The 18566-nt window shown below is 45.6% G+C and overlaps 1 protein-coding gene across 2 annotated transcripts in view; it reads left to right on the forward strand.

Annotated features, from left to right (window-relative positions):
* Positions 1–18566, forward strand: part of PTPRO (protein tyrosine phosphatase receptor type O) — a 237310-nt gene that overhangs the window by 206179 nt on the left and 12565 nt on the right. Inside the window, exons 18-23 of one of the 2 annotated variants that reach the window (XM_055118636.1) lie at positions 1051–1086; positions 4544–4625; positions 13065–13155; positions 13910–13986; positions 15079–15213; positions 15440–15562. In XM_055118636.1, coding sequence (XP_054974611.1) covers positions 1051–1086; positions 4544–4625; positions 13065–13155; positions 13910–13986; positions 15079–15213; positions 15440–15562 — 544 coding nt within the window. The remainder of the gene's footprint in view (positions 1–1050; positions 1087–4543; positions 4626–13064; positions 13156–13909; positions 13987–15078; positions 15214–15439; positions 15563–18566) is intronic. The other variant, XM_055118637.1, reaches the window with a different exon arrangement.

An 18566-nucleotide genomic window follows, 5' to 3' on the forward strand; every position in this document is an offset into this window, starting at 1 on the left:
ACTTGTAGGTTCAGTATTGTTTATTTCCTGAAAGTCTGTGTGTTCCCACCAATATGTAAAGGCCTTTGAAAATTACCTGTAAAAATTGTCACTCAACCTCAATTTTATGTATTTATTGCATAGATAAAAAAGAACCCGACGAAGTGTTTCAGCTGTTACTATATGAGCATTGCCATTGGATTACCAGGAACACCCCCTAAAATGTAAAATTAAGTGAAAGATATGATAACACTGTATGAGATATCAGTAGGGCAGGCTTACAGACTAGTAAGTAATCAAGAACAAGAAGGTACTAGGTAAAATTCTAGCTTTTTAAGTTAATTCAACTATTAACTGATGTTAACAGTTGAATAAGAACAAAGACATAGTAGACACCTATAAGCAATGTCATTACTGAACACAAACTCACATTTCTGACAGAAATGCCCAAAAAGTGTTATTTAACTCTTTCATGAAGAAATCAATAGCTGACATAGGACCAAGGAAATATACAGGGACTGAGGGTGCTTACCTAGCATCCTGCCAGCACCGTTTTGAATGCTTGGAACTGCATATAGTTCCCTAAGAACTGTCAGGTGTCACCCCTGAACAAAGATCCGAGAATAGCTCCTGAGAACTTACAGGTGCAGCCAAAACTCCATCACCCCCACAAAAAAAAAAAAAAGAAAAGAAAAGAAACCAACATATCCATTCTTCTTTATTATTTCTCACTTTTATTCTCCAGTTTTCTTTTCTGATTTTAGAACCTGAAATGTTCAGGCAGCATATACTTCTGCTTATTTATGATGAAATACTTTAGTGACTTAACAACTAGGAGGAAGAAGTTAGGTTTCTAGAATTCAGCTTATAGAACATTGGAAAAAAGAATCTGGAATTATCTATCATTAGCTTCTCTTTTAAGACAAAGTAATTAAACTAAGATATGTTTAAAGAAAATTAAATAACATTGAGGTGCAGGATGTAATTATTTAAAGCTCTTCAAGTTTTATAATTATGTCAATCAATTCTTTTGCCCAGATAAATTTGTCTTTTCTTCTTCTTAATTCTCAGGAGTAAAAATGGTTTAAAGAAGAGGAAACTGACTAAGTAAGTTTTCCTCGCTATTTCATTTAAATTAAAATGTTTTTAATAATGATATTATTCCAAATTAGGGAGTCTCAAAAAGAGCAAATTTGTTTTCTAAGAGGTAATCTGTTGCCCAGCAGTGTACACACACATGTGGATGATGTCCGTCACTTAGCATATCTCAGCACCTCGTGAGGATGAAGGAACAGTCTCATTCTTTAGAATATGAGAAAGGATGGGTTATTAAGAATTACAGGAGTCTCGCAGAAGGAAGTCTACTGTTCTAAATGTGGAGGGGAATGGTGGGATATAATATTTAGCTACATCCAAGTGCTACGAAAACCTTTGGCATTTGGCATTTTGCAAGTCTGTGCTAATTGCAGGGAAAGGCTTTAACTCCATTTGATGATGCTACAGTAAATACTTGGAGAGGAATACTGTCTCAGGAAATCTCTATAATAAGCAAAAAAGGGTAATTAGCTATTCTGTGGTTTCACTTACCGACTGAACTGTTAAGTCACGAGAATTATGGTTCCGATGGGTGAAAATTACCATCAGCTGATTTCAAAAGCCCAATTAGATTATCCCCTCCAGGTCTCTAGTTAAAACTCTACATCTAAAGAGTGCACCATTCCTATAAATATAAATCATGCTTGCTACTTGCCTAGAATAGACTATTGGTAAATTAATTTAAGGAGGCAATTAGGAGTTCCAGCCAGTTCTGTAACATCCGTGCTAGTGGGAAGAAATCATGGAGGGAGTAATATGAAAGAATTTTGATGTAGAGGGATTTTTATTTAGACTGGAGTGACATACTTTTAGTGATATCAACTCTATATGAAGAGCATCATTATTTCCTAAACCTATTTAAAATAGATTACACCCACGGTGTAGATCAGGGGAAGGAAGAGAGAGCAGAGCAGCCTAAACAGATGAGGCACAGGCAGCTGGGAAGAGTGATTTGATGAAAGGAACTTTGATGCCCCAAAATTTTTGGTTGGGTGCTTCAGTGAAGCGAGGAGGTGTAGACTACAGGAGCCAGAGGATGGAGAGAGGCCATGAGGACCTAGTACTTCAAGAGTCAGAGATGAGAAGGAGAAAGAGGATGCGGGCAGAAGTTGGGAAGGGATGGGGTGAGGTACCTGCCTGCAGGCCCTAAACCTCAAGTCAAACCAGCTTCTCCTTGTTTTTCTCCAAATCTTCCTTCTCTAAAAGCCATTTCATTTAGGACTCCCGGCTCATCTCTTCCCTTCTCTCTCTCTTCTCATTCGCTCTAACCATCTCCCCATAACGACCCCACTGTGTCCCCCTGAACTCACTCACTCCCCTTTCCTGGCCCCTCTTCTATTAACACTCTGCCTTACTTTTCTGCTCCTCCCACCCCCCTCTCCCTCTAAAGCTTGGTCTCACTGGTACTGGTCTGTACTTCCTCCCAGCTTGCTTTTTCCCTTCCTGATCTCCTCTTGTCCTTACATTGACTTTTGGATTCCCTCCTCCTATCCGTATTTCTTTTCTTTCCTCTCGCCTTGCTTTTGCTTGACTAACCCATAACTATCCACTCTGATACACGCTCCTTGCTCACATGTCCTTTCTCCCAAGCCATGACAGCCAGAATGGTTAAACCCAGCATAGAGGCGAGTGCCCTGCTCAGGGACAGAGCCCGAGAGCTCACTCCAGGCAGGAGTGCGTGTCTGGCCATCCTAGCTTTGGGCCAGGACCCCTCCTCGTTGGTTCTAGTCATGGTCCGATTGCTTCCTAGGTCCCACCTTGACTGCTTTCCTGACTGCTGTAGAGCAAGGGGTTCGAGTTGTCCACCTCTCTTAGGGACGGCAGAGCGAGATAGCATGGGTACTTAGTGAGGTTTTATTATGTAGAACCTTTAATGTCTAAGAATATTATCTGGGAGGGATAACACCCTTTCAAGTTCACGAAAATCCAGCTAGACTGATCCCACAGCAGGTAGGGTGCTTGCCTTGCACAGACCTGACCCAGGTTTAATTGCCAGCATCCCATATTATGCCCCCAGCACTGCCCGGAGTATTTCCTGACTGCACAGCCATGAGCAAACCCTGAGCATCACTGGGTGCGGCCCCAAAACGAACAAGATTAAGAAATAAAAATAAAAATAAAGTTCATCAAAATCTTAACCAATAAATTGGTAAGGTTAGTTTATCAAAACTTTAAACATTGATCAAATAAGTAAACATTTGCTAACAGGACTTAAGACAACAGGCAGGCAGTTATATGCTGAGGAACAAAACCAAGGGAAAGGCCTATTCTGAACCCTGACAAGGTATGAGGACAGATGAAAAGACCAAAAAAAACTTGGAGAAGCTCAGGAGCAACCTGGTAGAGACACCAAGAGACACTTTAGCAGGCTCTAGGAGACATAAGTGACAATGAAAACTATAAGAAGTACAACTTAATTCTTATCCGCATACAAGAGGAAGTGAGAACTTTTGCTGCGGATGTGCTAATGACATATTGCAATCTTTTCAACAGTCATGCATGGTGCCAGCTAAACGAGGCACCGGGCCCTCTGCAGTCACATGCTTCTTCTGCAAGTGCTCTGCAGACGATGCAGTTCCTTAGGTTTGTAAAAACTGCAGCCTAGTTCACTCAACTTGTAAAGAAACTTGTAAAGAAACTAAAGGGGCCAGACAGATAGTTCAGTGGGTCAGATGCTTGCATTGCACACAGCCAACCTTGGTTCAATCTTTGGCACCACCTATGGTCCCCCGAGACCTTCAGGGTGAGCCCAGACCCAGGAGTAAGTCCTGAGCACTTCCAGGTTTGAAAAAAAATGAAACCTGCTCAAACTTGCAAAAGTTTTCACTATTTCATGGGCCCCCCTACTGAAGATGTTTGTCTCCAGTGCTCTATAGATAAGAACTTTGAATCTCACACTTAGGCTAATCCTCCAAGATCTCTTGGTATAATAAAATTTGAACTCAACAGGTCATTAGATTTTCTCCCTTTGTTTTTTCCTACAAATCAGTTTTCTAGAAAGAACACACACAAAGAACTATCACTCATTCATTTTTCCTTCTTTAGGAATTTAGATATATCAAACGCCTTTTAAAAAATTGTTTTTTAAACGTTTTTTAAAGTAGCAGTTTAATTGTGTATTAATTTTCTAGGACATCAGAACAAAAAAACCCACAGATTTAGTAATATCAACAGCAAAACATCAATTTCTCTCAATTTCGGGCACTAGAACTCCTAGAGGAATATGTCAGTGGGTTAATGTCTCCTAAGGTCTCACTCTGTGGCTCATAGATGTCCATTTTCCCTCTGTGACTTAAAATGAAGTCTCTTTTTAATTATGCGATGCCAGGTAACTTTACCAGCAACAACGAGGGCTAAGAACTGAAAAGTCAGGGGTGTTCCCTCCCACCAAATGACCAGTATGTTGTGAAACAGCATGTGATTGACCAGCAGGATCTCTGACATCTCATTTCTTCTCTGTTTGGTGCAGCCCAGTTCAACTGGATGACTTTGATGCCTACATCAAGGACATGGCCAAAGATTCTGACTACAAATTTTCTCTTCAGTTTGAGGTGAGTGATTGAGAGTTCCTTCTTCCTGTGAAAGAAAGGACATGAAAGGTTGGCCTGGTGTCACTTTCAGCGTGTGTGTGTGTGTGTGTGTGTGTGTTTGTGTGTGTGTGTGTGTGCCCAAGTGTATGCACACACACATACTCACACACACGGCAGGGGATTGATGTGTAAGAGAGGGTCCTAACCTTTGCTCGGGGGTGTTGGTCACTGGATCAGAATGAGGATGTGAAGAGCACTGGAAGCAGGGAAGCGTTTGGTTGGCCCAGATGAAGGAAGGAGAGGGCAGGAGCAGGGACTGGCTTGAACCAGCGTGACTCAGAGACCCCAGCTATGGACAGTGTTGGGGGGGCAAGCTGAGCCTGCACACCCGACATCCACTTCTGGGGTCTCCTGTGTGGTTTGTTCCTTCTCTCCTCTGGGCACACAAGGTGGGCGTGGCTGTGGGAGCAGATCCTCGCTGTCTTCTAGGAAAATAAGAGTCTGGGACCCTGGTTCCCAGAAGAATCTAGTACTTCCTGGTGAGGTGGGGTTTGCCCTCCTAGGAGACGCTGGGGACTGTGGGGGGAGGGTGTGCTGGGTCCAGGCACCCTCTCCTTTTGGTGAAACCGCAGCCTCGTTGACTTGGAGCCCATGAGTCAAGGAAACGGGGGTTGCTGCAGGGGCCAGTGCTCTTCTCAAGGTTTTCACGGCTCAAAACAGTCGGGAGGCCCCACCGCCCTCTAGCTTCTCCACCAGGCTTGTTGCCCAGGTTTCAGGGGGTGGTGGCTTCCTATACCCCAGAGTTTGTATGTGAAACCCCCCTAGTCCTCTCTCCTGGGGATGAAGGAAGCAGCTCCCGGACTTTCCAGAGGAAAGCAGAATGGAGCTGGTCTCTCCTGATTCCTTTTGGTGTCAGCCAAGCACCGCTCCGGCCTGCAGGAAGCCACAGTCATCTTGGGGCGTCTGTCCTAACAGGGAGTGAAGGAGAAGAACCTTCCCTAGGATCAAATATACACCCTGCCAACTACCATCTGCCGTGCGAGAAAGGCCAACTGCAGCCTTTGAGTTAGTCATTGCCCGCAGCGGTGTAAGAAATGGGGGTGCCACTGCCAGGGCTGCCTCCCAGAGAACAGAAACCGGGTTTCTCTTAGAGACCTGTGAGGAGGTCAGCATGGCGGACAAGCTGATGGATGAAAGGAGACTCTCTATAACCAAAAGCCCGAATTCAGGATGCTCTAGGTCACTCTGACAGGGATGGTGAAAGCTGCGACCCATGTATGAAGTCTCAGCCTCTTCTTTCCTTCCCGGTTTTGTGCTCTTGGAGGCACCACTAGGATTTTACTAGGGAGACCAAGATTGCCTCCCAGCTCATGTCACCAATCCCCAGAGTAACTATTGCTCTGCTGCTCAATTGCCTCATTATTTAAAAAAAACCCGCAACTCATTTCCTGGTAAAATGATAGCTTTGCTTGTGAATGACAGAAACACAAAGAGTTGATACCAAGGTCACAGGGAATTTTCCCCAAGGATTCTAAATGATCGTATCTCATCAAGGAAGTGTGGAGGGGCTCAACCACGAGGGGATGGGCAGGCAGGAGCAGCTGCTGGGAGACGTGGTCTCTCCCCTCAGAGAAGGCCTCATTGCACTTTCATTTCTGCTTCTTCTCTCTGTCCCACCCTTATTTTCCGTTGGTGCAAACTAAGCTCTTTCCCAGAGCAGAAAACTGTGAGCACCACCAGCCTCGTGAGAGTCTGTGTTTTCCACGCCAGGGGTTACGGAAGAAACTATTGACTCTCTTGTACATGCACTTGGAAATATAATGCAGCGGTTTCTGTTTGGCTGGTCTGGGTCATGATGTCCGCTCAGACTGGCTGTGGAATCACTTAAGAATAGGCCAGATTTTATGAGGACCACAGGCCTAAATCAAGAAAGTGGGGAGATTTACTTCCAAGGAGCTTTCAACAATAAGCCATTAGTTTCCTCAGACACTTCAGAACGTGCAGAATAGAATTGTATATGCTAAATGCTCGATTTATTATATGTTGAGAGTTTTTAATACACCCAGCATGTAATTAAACACAACCAGACTCATTTTGGAGGATCTAAGAAGGAGGCAGTAATGTACTAACTGGTCCCAAATCAGGGAGTTCCTGAGGAGGCGGGGTGTGGGAATGTGTAGGAGTGGGTTCAGTTATTCTAACAACTTGAAAGGAAGCCTCTAGTGCTATTTTTGGGGCATATTGATAGGGACAATAAATGTTCTGTGATGAATGGAACTGTCCTACTCAACAAAAAATTGCCCCAATAGTAATATTAAATTGTTCTAAATAGTAATACTGTCCCAAATAGTAATGACTATTACTATAGTCATTTGTAAACTCCTAACTGAATGTGGGACTGATGTACATCCTGGGTTAGTAGCAAACATCTATTAGGGTTCTCCAGAGAAGCCGAAAGCCAAAAGGATTTATATGTGCTTGTCTTGTTTGACTATTATATAGAGAGACATTCTTTTTTAAAATTGAATCACCATGAGATACAGTTACAAAGCTTTTTTGTGTGTATGTTTTTCAGTAATACAATGATCGAACACCCATCCCTCTGCCAGTGCACATTTTCCACCACCGTTGTCTCCAGTATCCCTCCCATCCCCACCTTCCACACTGCCCCCTGCGTCTGTGGCAGAAAATATTTCCCATACTCTCTCTCTCTCTCTGCTTTTGTTTTTTTTTTTATTTTTTTATTTTTTTTTTGCTTTTTGGGTCACACCTGGCGATGCACAGGGGTTACTCCTGGCTATGCACTCAGGAATCACCCCTGGCCGTGCTCAGGGGACCATATGGGATGCTGGGATTTGAACCCGGGTCGGCCGCGTGCAAGGCAAACGCCCTACCCGCTGTGCTATCTCTCCAGCCCCTCTCTCTGCTTTTGGGCATTATGGTTTGCAACACAGATACTGAGAGGCCATCATGTTCGGTCCTTTATCTACTTTCAGCACACATCTCCCATCCTGAGCGATCCCTCCAACCATCATTGACTTAGTGATCCCTTCTCTATCCCAGCTGCCTTCTCCCCCAGCTCATGAGGCAGGCTTCTAATCATGGAACGATCTTCCTGGCCCTTGAGAGAGACACATTCTTAAAAGACCAAAGCACGGAGAGATGTCATTTGTGTGCCAAGTGTGTATGCACACGTGTATCAGATTAGAGAGAGCTGGCTAATTTTGTCAAGGGGAGCTGACAAGACTGACATGTGCTGGGCCACCTGAGGATGTTGCCAGCCAAGTCCAAAGGCAGAATGGAGGGAGGATCCTTCCTCCTTGGGGAACTGGTATCACTGCCATTTGCTGCTCTTTTCTTTCGAGGTCCTTCACTGATGGTATTGGACCTACTCATATTATCGCCTTTGCTCAAAGTCTGCTCATTTAATAGTAAATAGGGGGCTGAAGTGATAGCACAGAGGGTAGGGCATTTGCCTTGCATGCGGCCAACCCAAGTTCAAATCTCAGCCTCCCATTTGGTCCCCCGAGCACCGCCAGGGGTAATTCCTGAGTGCAGAGCCAGGAGTAACCCCTGAGCATCACCGGGTGTGACCCAAAAGGCAAAAAAAAAAAAAAAAAGTGAATAGGGGGCCAGAGGAGTCATACAGGCGTTGAGATGTTTGCCTTGCTTGCAGCTAACTCTGGTTAGAGCCTTGGTCCCACATATGGTTCCTCAGCACCACCCAGGGGTCACTTCCTGAGATCAGAGCCAAGAACAGGCCCTGAGGACTGCCAGATATGACCCTACCTCCCTGACTCTAAAAGGTGGGAAGGTAAGGTGGGTGTGCATATGACTCAAGTGGCAGAGCAACATACCTGGTGTTTACCAGGCCCTGAGTCGAACCCCAGCATCTCGTACCCACCGCTCGCCCTTGAGCTCTACTCCCCTGTGGTTGGCTGAGCTCTTCCTTGAGTGGCCCAGAACCCTGAGCCCTGAGGGTTGCTGTCCCTAGGAAGAGAATGGGATCTGAAAAAACGTCCATTCGGAACACCTTGCTGAAGCTGCACCAAACCACTTAGCCTTACCGCCGGACCAAGTAGACACATAAAACGAAATATTATACTGTGATTTGGGGGCATATTTAGTGTTATTTATTGTGAAGCACTTTCCCCCCACTGAACTTTGTTCTTTGACCTTGAGAGGTCACCTACTGAGTTAGTGCTAGTCTCACCATTGTCCCTCTGCTCCGGTAATAAAACACAAGTTTCTGTCCAAACATCTACTGAAGCCACAGGCTCAGATTGCATGTTTAGGCCCACGTTTGCTCAAACAGAGGCCCACTGAGTCGACTCACTTCCATTTTGGCCACTTCCCAGGCATCCCCGAGTCTTCAGTTTCATCTGGTCCCACTTCCAGAGCCGAGTGTTAGCCTGTCCTAAGCTATGGACGAAGCTGTATAGTCTTCCCCTCTCTACCGGATTTCAGGGAGCACGTCACACCTTCCCATTGCACCCCTCAACCTTTCTTGAAATTGATAATCAATAGAAGCTTAAGGGAGAAAAAATGTTTCTTGCTGTCAAGGTAATGCAAGAGGGTATTAAGTTGACTGATTTCCCTGGCTATATCAAATCCAATGGCTGAATATCATGTATTCTTTTAATATTAGTAGGTAATGCTTCCATTTGTTTGACATTGAAAGATCACCTCAGATTGAAACTGCATCATTTAGAAGTCTTATGCAAGCTGAAACTGATACCTAGACTTACATATATTACCGATACAATTGTAAGTCATACATAAATCTTATGTGGGTAAGCTAATTTGTATTCACTGAATAAATTCCTTTTTCACTCTTCATCTAATTTCAGATATGCTAGAGAGATTGACTAACCTTTTGATGAAAATATACATTCTTTCTTGAGGGTGTTGGACACGTAGGGATTAAATTCAATTTTTCATTCATTAGGTCTCATATGGAAAATGCTTGATGATTAGGCTTCACAGTTTGAAATTTGAGAGTTTCCAGGACAGCCCTCCTATTGCTCATCTGCCATTAATTTCTGTAGTTTATATTTGATCAGGATACTAACAAAAGCCCTAGTTACCTTTGCTCAGAAATCTAGCTGCAAGGATCAAACAAAACTACATTACTTATCATGTAATGGATAGAGGGGACATTTGATTCTGGTAGTAGCTCCTGCTGGCAGTGTCTTATCCTGTGTTTCCATCCAGTTGTTGAAATAAGTCACGCAGACCCTCCCCCGACCCTTCCTCACCAGGTAACTCTCGTTGCTCTAAATCCAAATTTTACTTCCATTAATTTCTTAGCATGTAGGTTCATGTGTTTGGGGTTGGAGGGTGCTGGCCCTATCTTTTAGGGAACCAACATTTAAGCCATTCAACATGACTGAGAATTAGGAAACTATGAAATCGACCAAAGGAAAATTTAAAAATGATATACGGAGCTGGTGAGATAGCTCTAGTGACAGAGTGCACGCCTCACATATGTGAGAGCGGGACTTGATACCAGGAACAACATGGTTTCCACAGCACCAGCCCCACAGGATCTGAGATCCAAGCTATCAAACCCGTCCCACCCAGGGAACGAGGAGCCCCTCCCCCTCCCAACTCACTCTAAAACAAGTAACTTGTGTTGATTTGGGGCTGTCCCTTCCTACTTTGCCTTTATGAAGCTTGAGCTTCTAGACTTTCCATACGGTTGGAAAGAAATAGCCACAGAGCTACCGAACCAGAAACAGTATTTGATTTTCCACTTAGTGACAAGCTAAAGCACAAAAGATTGCAAAGCATTTTGTGTCGACGTGCTGCTCTGCCACAATTCAGCTCTGGCAGTTCACAATGAACAACATTCAGCCCATTAAACCTCGCTTATCAACCGGGGGCATTGGCAGCAGGGAGGCAGCACACAATTAAAGTTCAGTCAGTTCATCAGCTTCCATATGTGCTCACACCCTTCATCTCAATCTGCTTCCACACTTTCTTTCAAAGCCGAGGCCTTTTCCTGGGGTTTGCCAGCCTGTCCTCAGAGTCGGGGACATAGCAGGGGAGTGATAGCTCTGTGATCATAAATCTCAAAGGAGGGAAAAATTATGGAGCCAAGGCAAAGCCAAACAAAGAATCATAGCACACTTCACAACTTATTGGGCTGTATTAATATCTGCAGAATCAAATCATTCCTTTAAAGAGCCACCAGTGAGACATGGAGAAATGATTAGCCTTATCTCCTAGATAATTAAACTGATGCTAATGAGCATTGAGTTTCTTTTCCCAGGCCCCACAGTTTATAAGTGGCACACCGAAATAAGCCAGATGTTTTGACAAACTATCCATAAAGGCGCACTCTAAAGGAAGCAGATAGCCAAAGTATTTTAAGTAATTCAAGCTTCATTTAGGGAGACTTATAGGTGCCAAATGAAAGTCACCTACAAATGACGCTGATGTGGTGGGAATTTGCAAAAAGTAGAGTCTTGTTTTCTTATGTGAACAATATAATCTGTCTTTGGAAACCTTTTCAAATGGAAAAACCCGTTATGAAATAGCAAGGACAAATTCTGTTTAATGTTCTTTGACAAGCAAGGAGATTGCCTGAGATGAGAAACTTCTGGTTTTGTGAACTGTAGATCAAAGTCACCATAATTTCTAAGGTTGGCCTCAGTTTAGGCCAGAGAGCCTGTGATGTGATCTTGAACTGTCAGAAGTGGACAATCACGGGAAGTGCAGAGCGAGGCTCTGTGCTGGCTGCAGGCCTGTCTCCCTGTGCCCAGAAGTTCCGTTAAGCTATTGAGGCACTTCTGTGTCAAAGCCACAGAGGATCTGAGAACTTGACCTCTAACACACATGTTTATGAAGAACACTGGGATTCAGAAGAACTTGAGGAGGGTGGCAGAGGGTCTCGGGTAGTTTAGTGATGCTGAGGTGCAGTAATTATGGACATCCAAACCATTATTGTTAGCAATCTTTTAACCATGTTGCCTAAACTATAGTCATAGAAAAGGAAAAGATTTAAAGACTGAAAAGGCATGAGAAAGGTAAGCGTGTCTGATCTATCAAGGAACAGTCAAACGTCTCTAGTCCTTTTCAAAAGTCTTTCAAAGTGAGGCTGGAGTGACAGTACAGCAGGGAGGGTGTTTGCTTTGCACTCAGTTGACCCGGATTCGATCCCCAGCATCCTATCTGGTCCCCCATGAATCACTAGGAGTAATTCCTAATTCCTGGGTACAGAGGAGTAACCCCTGAGAATCACCAGATGTGATCCAAAAAGCAAAAAAAAAAAAAAAAAGCCTTTCAAAGTCTCCTTGAAATTCTTTCTCCAGAGGAAACTCCTTCAGACTATGATTCATTAAAGTAATAATTGGGAGGAATTATGAAGATTATGTATGAGTAAATGAAACAAGGGTTTTCTTAACCCTTAAGTTTAAATGTGTGTAGATGGAGAGATGGGTGTGTACAAGTATTTCCCTCAATGGGGACAGGACTAGCACTGGGTGGTCTGCTGTGTTGGTTGTGCACTGAACAATTCTAGGGAGCACTGTTTACACAGACCACAGCGTGATAATGCCCCCTGGGAAACCCATTTGGCCTGACTACAACTTCTTATTCCTTCTAAGGCGTGTCACACACCAGCTTGGAAATCCCCCTTTTCAGTGACATAAGCTTGTCATGGTTGCCTGTTATTATCCAAGTTGCCTGCTAATCTCCTTACAGGGCGTGAGAGTAGACACATAAAGGCAGATAATTGGGTGGTTTTCTTATTCCAGTGAAAGATTTGCCCATCCACTTCCAGTTGCACTTATGTTTAACATGTCACTACCAAACACTTAGTGCCTGCCCATCCTTCATCTTGTAAGAAGGCGAATGTTCCCCATTCTTTGTTCCTCACTCTCCCTTATTCCTTTTTCTAAAGCTCACTGCCTTCAGATCTATTTCCTCATAGAACACAAAAAAACATTTATGCAAAATGCATATTCCAGTTGCCTCATACCTCCAGGAAACCAAAACTTACTTGTTTCCTAATTTTCCACACCCTGAACATGATGAACATAATTCATATTTTCTTCTCCTGATTAAATATTTCTGTAGATTAGCTACTTATTACTGCAGTTAGGCTCTGTAAGTTTGCAGGATATGTAGAGAATCTCAGTGGCCTACCGAAGCATTTGTTCTTCTCCCGCCAAAGGTCTGTGGAGCTGCATAAACATTTGGAGGGTAGTGGGGGACACCAAAGCAAGCAGGTACATTGAAAGCTTCTAAATGGACCTAAGTTCTACCCAAGTTTGCTTTCCAAAGCAGCCTGACAGCAGTGAGGGTGTAGAGGTACCATCTGTCCTCCAAGCTAACGGCTCAGCATCAGGGGCCCCAGCAGGTGTGGTAACTGCTGTCGACAGGGCAGAAGTCTCCAGTGTGAAACAGTGTCCACACCGTTCATGACCATGTCAGATCCATCCCTATCCTTTGCAGGAGCTGAAACTGATCGGACTGGATATCCCACACTTTGCTGCAGATCTCCCGCTGAACCGCTGCAAAAATCGATACACCAACATCCTACCATGTAAGACGTCCAGAGGGGCCGGCTCTGCTCATGTCATTTGGAGGTTGAAGGACTGTCCCCACAGATAAAGCCATGGACCCAGTCCTAAGCCAGATCCCCTGTGCTCTGGATCTTCCCAGACCACTTCCATGTTAGAATAGACCTATGATGGGACAAGCCACCTCTCTGCTCACGTCTTGAGTGGGGATAAAGGAGGGAACGGCAAAAAAGAGGAGGGAAGCTAGACAAGCTCTAGAAAGAGGCCTTTCTCTGTGGGAAGGTTCTTGATGAAAGTCAGTGGAGTTATTATTAGAGAACTCAATTTCTATCAATTTCTACACATGAAGCTTGATGTTTCTCACTCAGAGTCCATGCACCAAAACCCCATGCAAGCCTCTTCCTCTTCCTTAGCCCCCCAAAGGGAGTGGCTTCTCTGCCTCCCCCTAGAGATATGGGAATCAAGTCAGGCTCCATTCCCTAGTCTTCCTGTCAATCTTCCAGAGGATTCAGTTCCTATAAACATTCTGCAGCATCTTCTTCCTGTCCCCCTAAAATCTGGAGACCATTCATTCAAAGAAAGGCAAGCTGATGAGTTAAAAACAAACAACAGTGATCAGGAGCAATTTATATTTGATAACTTATATCATATAAGGGATGTGGCTTAGGTATCAGACCCCTCGTCTATCACCAGCGGGATGTGGCAGTGGGTGGAGAGAATCAGGGTAGCATTCCCTTCTGTTCCGATTGTTCTCTTTTCCTTTCTTCTCCTTGACAGACGATTTTAGCCGGGTGAGATTAGTCTGCATGAACGAGGAGGAAGGAGCAGACTATATCAACGCCAACTATATTCCTGTAAGTGAAAAGAAAAAGATGAAGACGAATCAGGTCTCCACATGTTGACCTGGCCAGGGGAAGACGTCAGGGCAACAGACAAAAAACACCTCCTTCACTCAACAATTCAATTCTGTAGACAAGTGTCTAACCTTCCATTACAGAGTGGAACAGGAGAATAGAATAGAACAGAGGGCCGGGAGATTAGTAATAGATTGGATGTTGAAGGACTAGTGAGGGGCTGGAGAGATAGCACAGAAGGGTAGGGCGTTTGCCTTGCACGCAGCCGACCCAGGTTCAATTCCCAGCATCCCATATGGTTCCCCTGAGCACCACCAGGGGTAATTCCTGAGTGCAGAGCCAAGAGTGACCCCTGTGTATCACCATGTGTGACCCAAAAAGCAAAAAAAAATTAAAAATAAAAAAATAAAGGACTAGTGAGAGTAGGGAATGATAATAATATATGCTTGTCCTGCACCCTGGGATTTTAACTGCCTACAGGCAGACTCTAAGGGGTGAATTTCCTATGTCAGTGGACAGCAGTTCACGCCTGAAATTTACACTGTGATATAATGCAAAGTAGAGTTCTCTCTTTCTCCAGGTCTTTCCCCTGGAGAACTTTCAATAAAATTGATAGCTACCTTTGCTATAAAAGTTATGGAAAGAGCCTGGACAGATGGTGCAGCGGCCCTGCAGGGTACTTGCCTTGCACACAACTGATACAAATTTGATTCCTGAATATGGTCCCCTGAGCACCACCAGGAGTGAACCCTGAGCACAGAGCCAGAGTCAGCCCTGACCACCACTGGCGCCAACCTCCCCCAATCTCCCCACCAAAAAAACAAAAAATTCAGGGTGGAGGGGCCAGGAAGTGGCTGAGTGAGAGGGTGGGCCTTGCATGTGTGAGGCGTTGGGTTCCATCTCTGCACCCCACCCAACAGGAAAAGGAAGTCCGCAGTCGACATTATTAAAAGGCGTGGGTGTGATTGCAGGGGCCCAAGTTACCTGCCCGAAAAGCACCACAGTTACTTAGGAGACAGGCCCCGATCAGCACTAGCCCCATCAGGTTTGGGGCTCCATGACCCTTCCCCTGACCACCCGCTCCTCTCGCAGGGCTACAACTCGCCCCGGGAGTACATCGCCACCCAGGGGCCGCTGCCCGAAACCAGGAACGACTTCTGGAAGATGGTCCTGCAGCAGAAGGCCCAGATCATCGTCATGCTCACTCAGTGCAACGAGAAGAGGCGGGTGAGTCCCCAGAGCTGTTCCCTGCGCTGCCCTGGGTGAGCGTCCCCGTGCGTACCACACTGCCCTGCTCCCTCTCTTCTGCACACCCTCCTCCCCAATAGTCGGTGGTTACAGGGGTTCCAGCTTTTGGTCCCCGAGCCAGCTCTGCCAATGCAGCGACGGGGAGGGGGAGACAGCTGCATCCCCGGCTCATGTGGCTGAAAGGCCTCTTGTCCCTCTGCCGCAGGTGAAGTGTGACCACTACTGGCCTTTCACGGAGGAGCCTGTCGCCTACGGAGACATCACGGTAGAGATGGTCTCGGAGGACGAGCAGGACGACTGGGCCTGCAGGCATTTCCGGATCAACTATGTAAGTCACTTCCCGGAGTCGGGGACTCGTCCCCCCACGGGCAAATTCTGGGCGCCCGTGGCCCAGCCACCTTAGTGTCAGACCGAAGGACGCTTCTTCCCAGAGAAGAGCCCTCTTTTCTGGAACTTGTTCCCTTCCTGTGGAGAAGGGCTGGATGGAGAAGGGCATGCAAGGATGCCGATGGGGAAGGGGCGGGTGGAGAAGGGGCGGGTGGAGAAGGTCCCAGATGGAGAAGGTCCCAAGAGGAGAAATGGCAGCGAGAGAAGCGCCCAGGGTGCAATGTGGCCCTAGGGACCCGGAGGGATGGGGGTGGGGGCGGAGGGACTGGACCCTGCATTTCTGAGGGGCTCAGGGCAATAGGATAGAGCGTGTCACTGCACCCAAGTGGCTGAAGTGAGAAGGGTCTCTCTCGAGGCACACTCACACCTGCAACAAAGCCATACTCATAGAGCAGTTGGTTGGGTCTTGCCTTCTCTGGTTCTGGTCTGGTTTTGGTGCTCTCACAGGTATGGGCAGGCCGCACCCAGCACAGTGCCATAGGTCTCTTGAAATGAGTTCCTGCCTCCTGGGACATTAGGAAAGGCATTTTCTGACAGCATGAGTGTGGGCCAGGGGGCCCAGGGGTTGGCCCACTGGATTCAGGATTATAAGAACCAGGTACTTGCTTCCGAAATGCACAGAACAATGAAAGGGGAACGACGTGGAGAAAGAGAACTCTACCACCTGTCGTTCTGACCATCCTCTCGGTGTGCAGTGATGGAGTTCTTTGGGGGCTTGTAAGTGTCTGGGAGACAGGACAGGGGAGGGAATGCTTTGAGGCCCTTTCATGCGGATACTCTCCTTGGAGGACAGAACTCAGTTGGCTGAGAATACGAAAGTTTCCGTGAACGTGTCCGTCTCTGCTCACTTCATCACCTGCAGAACAGGCGAAGAAGTCGCAGCCTGAAGACACACCATAGACACACCCTCATAGTCAGGCCTGTGAGTTTTCCAAAGCATTGCACATGTAGGGAGGACTGAAAATAAGAAAAAGAACTTTAGTGACTTTTTTATAGAAATGACGTATTGTGAATTTCGGTGTTCCCCATAACACGCCATTGACCACACAGCCCATCATGCCGAATTGCTCCATTGCTGCTGCCTCCAGCTTGAGTAGATGCAAGAGACCAGAGGACCCATAGTACAGAACCGGCTGCTCCTCCCAGTGTTAGCTGAGCCTTAACACAGGCCACAGAAACAAGGATTGTTCGCATGCATTAAACAGAAACAGAAATGCTCATTGGATATGCACTTATGAGATTAATCACGTTCTTAACCATTGGCAGGAAGGGATTTGGGCAGCAGTGGTTTTGGAGACAAAGCAATGGGAATTTTTGGCAAATCCCAGTTCGATGGTAATGGTGCTTCCTGCTGCTCCATTTCTGCCACATGTCCATGTCCTCCTGTTCCCTCCATGCTTTTCCATTCAAAGCCCTCCGGCCTGCTGTTTCCTCTTTATCAGCTTCCTATGTCTCTGCCCCTTCCCCCCTCTGCTCTAGCCTCCCTAAAGAACTCCATCACTGCATGCTGAGAGGATGATCAGAATAACCAGTGGTAGAGTTCTCTCCTTCTCCATGTCTTCCTCCTTCACTGTTCTGTGCATTTCAGAAGCAAGTACCCTGGTTTTATAATCCTTGTCATCCCAGCCCTTAGCTTAATAAGTCTTTCTGGAACGAATCAATCAAAGGATGGTGAATGAATGCATGAATGGCTTCAAAAATAATAAAGCACTTGAAAAGCATCACAAATGTTCCATCAGAGAAAATATTTGACAATCTGAATGCTGAGCAAACTCTGCTCTCTCTCTCTTGGCTATTTCAGCTGGAAAGCCCAGTGCCAATTGCTTGAGGAATATAGGCCAAATCTTTCCCAAGTTTTTCATCTAGGAGAAAAAATTTCAGAGCACAAAATAGTGTCTGTTCCTATGGCTGTGCCTTTGACACGGAAAAGTGATATCCATCATTGCACAGTCAATGCTTCGCAGCTTGTCCTTGATCGTAGCCGATGACCTATATTTCAAGGATAACCATGTGAAAGACTTGAAACAGGACTAAAACACTGACTAGCAGTGTTTTCTGCAAGTTATTTATGTACTCCTTCCAAGCATCGGGCTGTCTTTTAACTGTAAACATACAGATCTAAAATGCAAGCTCCCTCAATGAAGGGTATCGTGCCAAAGACCATCATGTGAGCTAGAAAACAGTTCTCTGTTTCATTATTTTTTATACACCAGTTTCGTCCATATGGATATGAGGAAACTTTCAGACTCTAGGATGAAAATATATAATGAGAAAAGCAGAGTAAAAAAAGAAACCTTTCTGGAAAGGTTGTATCAGAAGGAACCAGGAGTTTTTTCACTTTACAAGAATGGAGGAAAAATGACTCAGACACACAATTGGTCACTTTCCAGCACTTGAGAAACTTGAACTCAATGATAACTAGGGAGTTCTAGACTAGCAAAAATCATGTTTGACCCATGGCATCCCATTCCATTAGTTGGGTCACCTTGACCCTGGGAGTGGAGGGACACATGACTTTTGCAGTTTCCAATAGGGTCCGTATTTGATTTTTTTTTCTTTTTGGGTCACACCTAGTAATGCACAGGGGTTACTCCTGGCTCATGCACTCAGAAATTACTCCTGGCAGTGCTCAGGGGACCATATAGGATGCTGGGAATCAAACCCGGGTTGGCCGCTACCCATTATGCTATCGCTCCAGCCCTACCCATTATGCTATCGCTCCAGCCCTACCCATTATGCTATCGCTCCAGCCCTGGGTCCATATTTGAATAGGGCAAATATTCCAGGAACTTTTCTCTGGACCACAAAAGATATCTGATAGTAGCTGAGTATCTTTAAATGCTCCTCTGTGCTTGGTTCATTCTGCACCATTGGTCAGACTTGGGTCCCTTGCCTCGCCTTCTTCCTGAAGGCACCCGGGAACAGAGCCAGAGTCCTTGTAGACC

The sequence above is a fragment of the Sorex araneus genome, chromosome 10 (assembly GCF_027595985.1).
Source record: "Sorex araneus isolate mSorAra2 chromosome 10, mSorAra2.pri, whole genome shotgun sequence".
NCBI classification, from domain to species: Eukaryota; Metazoa; Chordata; class Mammalia; order Eulipotyphla; family Soricidae; genus Sorex; species Sorex araneus.